At 53.2% G+C, this 8280-nt stretch overlaps 2 protein-coding genes across 2 annotated transcripts; one reads left to right on the forward strand and one right to left on the reverse strand.

The window, feature by feature from the left end:
* Nucleotides 1–648: 648 nt before the first annotated feature.
* Nucleotides 649–1347, forward strand: H257_14805 (hypothetical protein; the record flags this gene model as incomplete). The annotated part of the gene is made up of 1 exon (XM_009842691.1): nucleotides 649–1347. The coding sequence occupies one exon, from the start codon at nucleotides 649–651 to the stop codon at nucleotides 1345–1347; it is 699 nt and encodes a 232-aa protein (XP_009840993.1).
* A 5737-nt stretch (nucleotides 1348–7084) lies between these two features.
* H257_14806 (hypothetical protein) lies at nucleotides 7085–7726 on the reverse strand (the record flags this gene model as incomplete). The annotated part of the gene is made up of 1 exon (XM_009842692.1): nucleotides 7085–7726. One exon carries the CDS (start codon nucleotides 7724–7726, stop codon nucleotides 7085–7087), a length of 642 nt encoding a protein of 213 aa, XP_009840994.1.
* Between the last annotated feature and the right edge of the window lie 554 nt (nucleotides 7727–8280).

Below are 8280 nucleotides of genomic sequence, written 5' to 3' on the forward strand. Positions count from 1 at the left end.
GCAAGGTTCTTTCTATATCTAGGCAGTACATAAATCACGACTATAGAATATGTCTTTTACAGAAGCAGCACGAAGCACGATATATGTGGAACTTTGGCGGCTTTTGGCGAAGGCTAGGTGTGTCAGTCTACGCCACAAGCCGGCAAAGTTGCCGTGGGAGTCTGGTAGCATGCAGTACAGTTCACTACATCCTGATTCGCGTCCGCTTTATGCCATCAATCAGTGGTTGGTCATAGGGCCGTCGATAAGGTTTCGGTTTTTCGTGATTTCCCCACCCTTCCTCCACATGTGAGTCCACATGTGAGTTTAATAAACAATCACATTGATAATAGTCACATGTGTCCAGAAATTCTCAAAACGCACTGCCTGCCGAAGAGGATCTCGTTGTGTAACATACTCTATATTCAATTCAGCAAATTTCAAGTGTTCTTCAGCAATAACTGTGTGCGATTCAGCAATTCTTATGTGGCTCTCAGCAATTCCTATGTGGTCCTCAGCAATTCTTATGTGGCAATATTTTATCCTCCCCGCGACCGCGACAACGCGATCTAGCGCATTGGCCCTTCCGGCCTTTCGCGTTGGCGTGAGCCAGCGGGACGACTACGGACAAGCGGCCGCCGCACCCTGGGGGCCCAAGGCCAAGATCCCATGGCGGATTGGTGTGGTTACTGTCTGTCCTCAGGCAGCCACTCGACGTACACCTGTAAGAAGGTTTCCCGGGCGTTCCACCAGAACGCGGTGCGTCAAGACTTTGTGTTCCCACCAGGATGGGCTGCCATCCCATCTGGCGAACTACCCCCAAGTGGTGGCGGTCGACGAACTCAAGGCGGACCCAGCGGCCACCGCGGTGGCAAACCCCACGGCAAAGGCGACGGGAGTGGTGGAGGAACCGGGACACCCTTCCTCAACACCATTCGCCAAGGCTACGCATCCAGCGGCCCACCCGGACACGCAACAAGCCGTCCACCAGGCTACGCCAGCATGGGACAAGGCGGCCACTCCGGCTACGCCGTTTCAATCACGGCGATTATTGCGACGATCAACGCGGCCGTATCCCGTTTCGTCAGTCGGTCTACCGCTATCGTAGTCGCTCCGGCGACCGGTACCGCGACTACCGCGAAGACCGCGGGCACTATCGCGACGACCGCGGAACTTATCGCGCCGAAAGCCGCGCCAACCAAGATGACCGGCACTACCGCAGCCGCAGTCACTCCATGTACGACAACCGGCGCCATCGTAGTCGCAGCCACAGCGCGCTGCCAGCCGACCAAGCCTACGACCCACCGGCATCCACCCCCCAGCGCAGCCAAAGCAGCAGCGCGTCACGCGGTTCTACCCGAACGTTAGTGTCTCAAAACACACGTCAACAACGTGACCAGACTTCTTATTTATGTCTTCACGCACACATGCCGGCATTTATGCCTCGACATATTTTAGATGAACAACATTTACATGTTTCATTCACGGGACTACAAAAGTCGACCGACCAGTCAAGCACATTCAAAGTACTTTCGACATTATTACAGAACTTCAGTCCGTACTACGACTCGCTCGATACTAATGTATCGCGATTGGATGGGCACTTCGTGTGTCACCAACCAGCCCGGTTGTCAAAGAACAAAGGCGATCCCGTCACTGGACGGTCAATAGTGGTGCATCCAAGCACTCCACCTTCCATCGAGAGTGGTTCATCACATATGGTTCCTTCTCATCCTTTGCTGGTTCAGCCGACGGCTACCAACTTCAAGTCATCGGCCGTGGCACAGTCCGACGCGAGGTCGCTGGCATCAACGAGGACACATTAGTGATCTATCTGCAGGATGTATATCGCGACGCGGCTCTCACCGCGCATCGCCGACCCCACATCGACCGTCCTCGTGACGCAGTCGAGTGCACCATCGACTGGGCCATCCAAGTCATGACAAGCTACGCAAATTGCAGCGTCATTCGACCGTGTTTGAATTTCCTATCTCTCGGCAGGCCATCACGGCCCATGCTTCGTGCAACACATGTTGAAGGTCGAAGTCTAAAGTACTTCCCTTTTCACGCAACAAATTGCCCAAGTCGTCGAAGCCTCTGGAACGAGTGCACTCCGACGTGTGGGGTCCAATCAATATCCCCTCTATCTCTGGGGGTCGATATTTCGTCACGTTCATCGACGGCTTTACCCGATACATTTTGTGTACATCATGCAAAAGCGCGCGGACCTGTACGACAAGTACAGCGCGTTCTGTCGCGACGCTCGGCAGCGTTATCATTCCGACGTCATTGAGATTTGTTACCATCACTCACCACCTAGTGAGTTCGAGGATATCCGAGCGCTCCAAATGGACAACGCTAAGGAGTATGTTAAACTCGGGGCCCGTATTCAAAGCGAATACGACACCCACCTTACGTACACGAATGCCTATACCCCGACCCAGAACCCTGTGGCCGAATGCATCATCGTCACCACGGCTCGCTCCATGCTACTGCATGGTAATCTACCACAGTTCTTGTGGGGAGAAGCCATTTCCCACGCAGTGTTACTCATGAACATACTGCCGTCCACCACCATCAGTGAGGATACTCCGTATCGTCAATGGCACTAGAGCCATCCTGACTACGCACGTTTACGCGTATTTGGCTGTGTGGCGTATGCATACGTCAACATCCCTATGCGTATGAACAAGCTGTCTCCCCGAGGCATGATGTGCATGTACATTGGCTTACCCGAGACATCTCGAGGGTTCAAGCTACTGAACCTCGACACGCATTACGTGCTTACGAGCCGCGATGTAACGTTCGTTGAACATCAGTTTCCCCTCCTGAAATCAGTCGAGGACGTGAAACGTCTTCGAAGTAAACATCCCCAGCGGAACTGTTTCACCGTGGACCAAAGTCCACCACCCCTCCAACCAAGCCTGCCTTCACCCCTTGGGGAGGCTGCGTCGTCCACGACACCACCACCTCTACCCTCGCTTGGGGAGGCCTTTTCATGGACGACGCCTCTGCCCACATATCGGAAGGCCGTGACATTCACGTCGCCCTCACTTGGGGAGGCCGATACGACCACACCTCTACCCACACTTGGGGAGGCTTTGCTTCGTGGGTCAACAGGCACAGTGTGGCAAGTCCCTGTCGTACATGACGTACCCGACATCACTCCACCTGCCCGTTTGGGTGGCATCCTTCACCACCCATCCCACCAGTCGTTCACAACTCCGACGCCCAAGCGTCGTCGAACTTTGACCTTCAACACAACGGAGGAATATTTTCCCGTCCCATGTACCTCGTTCCACGAGAAGTACCGCCTGCCATACTCCGGCATGTGTGAGTACGGCAACCACCTCCACTCCAACGTCGTCACATACGACAATCCAGTTGCTCGCAATTCCGCCTCGACCCTCACGGTCTCAAGAAGCGGCGATAGCACATGTCGTACGTCGTCACATCGACGTCTACCACACTGGACACGGCGGACACGTCCACACGACGGTCCAGCTCAGTTGCTGATGTCGTATATTGACGACGCCTCAGGCGCTCAATACTTCTCGACGTCGCAACACATCCTCCTCGCCCTCAAGGACACGACTCCTTCAGACGAGCCTAAGACCTACAAACAGGCGATGAAATCGCCAGCCAAAGAGCAGTGGCTTGAAACCATGATGCTCGAGCTGGCAGCCCATGAGGCGAACGGGTCGTTCGAACCAGCCACCTTGCCTCCAGATGCGACACCAATGGGCATGCGTTGGGTGTTCAAAATCAAATACGATGACTCGGCCACAGAGGCTACGAGACGCGTCGCTCGCTACAAAGCGCGACTTGTGATCCAAGGACACACTCAAATTCAAGGCGTGGACAACGAGGAGAGCTACTCCCCGGTCATTGCCAAAGAAATCCTTCGAACGATGCTCACTCTCGGCGCGTCTCTCGACTACGAGATCGATGCGATGGATGTTATCACAGCCTTTCTCAACGGGGAAATCGACTGCGAGGTATACGTCAAACATCCACCTGGATTTGACACCGCGAAGAATCGCCGCGATGTCCTTCTAGACCTCCGCAGTGTTTATGGTCTCAAGCAAGCCCCTCTCTCGTGGTACCAGACACTAGCTACCTACTTGCGCCGGCAAGGGTACACCCAGCTCGTCAAAGACCGCTGTGTCTTCACCAAGCAGATGGACGGTCAAGCCGTTTACATCGGCGTCTACGTTTACGACCTAGTCATCATGGCTCCTTCACCGGATATGATGCGCACCATCAAACATGGTCTGTCACCGCGTTTTCAAATGCACGACCTTGGGGCTCTCACTTTTATTCTCGGATTTCACATTGTTCGAGATCGTTCTGCTCGAACTCTCACAATGCATCAATCCCAATATGCAACCTCGATCCTGAAGAGGTTCAGCATGGAGAATTCAAAACCGGCCCCTACTCCAATGGAGTACAACCTTAAGCTGTCTAAGTTGATGTGCCCTCAGAACGATGCTGAACGCCAGTCTATGGTGGACAAGCCTTACCGATCGGTAGTCGGCAGCATCATGTACCTCATAATTAGCACTCGACCCGACCTCGCGTACGTCGTCCAATAACTGAGCCAGTTCCTCACGAACCCCGGCCATGCCCACTGGTAGGCAGCCAAGTGCGCCCTCCGGTACATCAGAGGAACGATCGACTACGGTCTCGTCCTCGGCGGTGCGTACGATCACTCCGCTCCATGCGTATGCGGGCAGTGACTACGCTAACGGTGTTGATACTCGACGCTGTGTCGCGGGCTTCGTGACATTCTACCGGAACTCTGCGATCTCTTGGATCGGTAAAGGGCTGCGGAGTATGGCCCTCTCGACTACCGAGGCAGAACTCATGATTCTGTGCACACTTGCACAAGATTGCCTGTACATCAAGCAGGCAGTTGGTGAGATGGGACATCCCATCACCACATCGATTCCTCTTCATGAGGACAATCAGAGCACCATCCAGATCATGAACAACTCTCGGGCGTACCAAACATATTGATGTACGCTACCATTTCATCAACGACCTTGTGGAACAATAGACATTTAGCCTTGTTTATACCGATACGTGACGTCAAGTCGCGGATATCTTTACCAAACCACTTGATGTGACAACGTTCTGCGTCTTGCGCAGTCAACTAAGGGTGAGGTAGCTGCCGCCCGACAGCACCCTCCGGCGCGAGCCAGGGAGCGCGAACTCCGAGCTCTCAGCCCATGACTGCGCCGACATGTAAGGGGGACGCCCTGGACCATGTTGGTTCTAGAGTGGGGGGTGACGGCATCCCGGTGGTTACTCGATCCATCCGGCCCTTCCACGGCGCGTCGTTCGGAAAGGGCCAATTGGTAGGGACACGCTGAAAGGGATGTCCGACAAGTTGAGTCCCGGACAAAAGACGGTGTAACCAGTGGTGCTTAAGCTCACTGAGCTTAACCACCAGCCTCTTCCTGCACTCTGGGCACCTGATTCCGGTTGACAGTGCGTGGCGCTGTTGGGAGGCAGTCAGAACACCCTGTTCTGCTAGAAAACATCACCACTGCCCTGTCAGTCAGGTACCAGTGTCTGCTAGCTGTGTGGGAGGTTTTTGTCCCTTCTAGAGGCTTTTCCTCAGAGTAGAAGACAGCGCAGATTCGTCACGGAACATCACAGGATGTCGTGACTAATGATAATCTAGGATTTGATTGGCTGTTGGAGGAACTGGCACATCTAGAGCCAGTTTCTCCTCTGTCGTCAGAATTAATTCACTTCCGGTTCCTCCTCCAACTACTCATCTGTCTGCTGTTGCTATCTGGAAATATCGAAGTAGATTGTAATTCTGACATTCCGGATTGCCAAGAGGTTGAACTGTTGACACCTCGACCGAAGAGAACACAGAGGATTCCAGTTCATTTGAAGGACTATAAGTGTTACCAAGTCCACATGCACAAGATTAAGGGTCAACGTCATGACCTACTCGGAGTCAACATGGCCATCGTAGTGCCTCGGTCACTCAAGGCAGCTCTACTCACACCTCAGTGTGAAAACTGGATGGGAGCAGTGAACTCAGAATTTGGTTCATTGATGGATAATGCTACCTGGGATTTAGTTAGTTTGCCCCAAGGAAAAACTGCGTTATCATGTCATTGGGTGTTTAGTGTAAAGTACATATCCATCGGTGAAATTGAAAGATATAAGACGAGACTTGTTGCCAACGGCCAGTTTCAACAGTATGGACTAGATTATGATGAGGTATATGCTCCTTTGGCTCGGTTTGAGTCGTTAAGGCTAGTACTTGCGGTTGCAACGGTCTTAGATTGCGAAGTTCATCAAATGGATGTGCTTACAGCGTTCCTAAATGGGAAATTGGAGACTGAGGTTTTTATGCACCAATCTCCTGGATTTCAAAAGAGAGGAATGAAAGGTGAGCATTTGGTGTGCAAACTACTGATTAGCATATATGGCTTAAAACAAGCACCAAAGATTTGGTATGCTGTCCTCCATGAGTTCCTTACTACAATTGGCTTTTCACGATGTGACAAAGAGTATTACATCTATGTGAAAAGAGTGGGAGGGTTGAATGAGTTGATAAATGACACGTGCACGATTGATGATTGGATAATAATCGTCGTGTATGTCGATGATTTGACTATAGTGTCACCAAAAACAGAAGAAATCAGCAAGCTCAAAATTGAATTGAGCAATCGGTTCAAAATGAAAGACTTGGGCAACATCCATTATATCCTCAAAATGGAGGTTCAAAGAAACAGAAGTGCCAAGACCATGACAATAAGCCAACAGAAGTACATCAAGGCTTATTGGTTGTTGTATCTCAACTACTTCAAAACCGATCGAAACCATAACGTTGGAATATTCAAAGGTAAAAGGCGAAGTGAGTGACAACGAGCCACTCAAACTACCTAAACTCTCAGACCCGAAAAAGGGGTCAATACACTCTACCAATCCATATGGTACTCCAACCACCAAAAGTACCGACCAATGGACGGCAAGGAGCAGGCGCCACAGGTCTACTCCTTTCCGTCTCAGTAATTCGAGCCGAATACATCACTTCCCCCACGAGTTATAACCTCGTAAGCAACGGCCATCTTCTTGATTACGCGGACTTGGCCGCCTTGCAGAAGGCCTTGAACATCACGGGTACATCGGCGAAGATGTTGTCGGCGGGATCCCACGAGTTTTCCACGTCTTGAAGTCCGCGCCACTTGATTAATAGCTCGTAAACGTTGGTCGTGGGGATGTACCGCGCGTCCACCATAGCCTCCACCTCGAAGCCCTCTGAGTTGTGGGCGACGTGGGCCAGCAGCTCGGACGTCACGTCCAAGTCACAGTCCGCGTAGAATTTCAGGCGGCTGGCGTGGACGGGGCGCACGTCGTGAGTCAGCAGGGTCTCGACGTCGTACACCCAGTTGCTGGTCACCTCGGTGACGACGGCCGGGCCGCACCACTTGGTCCGCAACTTCTGGCGCAAGTGTGCCCATACGTCCTGGTAGAGGACATAGTCCCCCACTACGAACTGGGCCATCTGCACGCCCTTCTTCTTATCGTGGTACTGCCGCGAGCGGTCTCGCTTCCGTGCGTTTTCCACCGACATCTGCTTGTGCATTTCTTCCAGAGCCATCTGAGCCGAGGCAATGTTCTCGCGTTGACCTTCTTCCACCTCGGCCAGCGTGGCCGAGATGAGCTGACCCGGCAACGCCATAGTGTCAGCCGGCGACATTGCCGGACGGCCAGACATGGCGGTCACGGGGCCATACCGCCGAGGGATGGTGAAGGCAGCTGGTTGAGCACGAGCATGATGACTAGGTGGGCCTCGGGCCACTGGTCGGGCGCCATGCGCCACTCGCTCAGACATGCCTGGAATAGACGCAGCAACTGCCGCATCACGACCTCCACTGTGGCATTCGCCCATGGGCACCGGGCAGTCGTGAAGTGATGATGAGCCCCCAGCACGTGCTGGAGCTCCGCGATAACTTGGTTCTTGAAATGGGTCCCCAGGTAGGCGACCCATTCGTAGCACACGGTGAACCACTGCAGGAGGCAGTCCTTGAAGAACGTCGCCGTGGCCTCGGGAGCCGGGAAGAACCAAACCATCTTGCTGGCGTCACACTTGACTACCAGCAGGTACTTGTCGCCTGTCTTGGAGGCGCCCATGAACAAAAAGTCCCAATGAATCAACCCATTGGGTGCGGTCAAGTGGAGGGCCTCGCCAAGCGGACGCGGCGCACCGCCAGATGCACTGGCACAATGTAGGCACCGACGCACAAAAAATTCGACGTCGCCCTTCATGCC

The sequence above is a fragment of the Aphanomyces astaci genome, assembly GCF_000520075.1.
Source record: "Aphanomyces astaci strain APO3 unplaced genomic scaffold supercont1.62, whole genome shotgun sequence".
Classification (NCBI taxonomy): Eukaryota; Oomycota; class Saprolegniomycetes; order Saprolegniales; family Verrucalvaceae; genus Aphanomyces; species Aphanomyces astaci.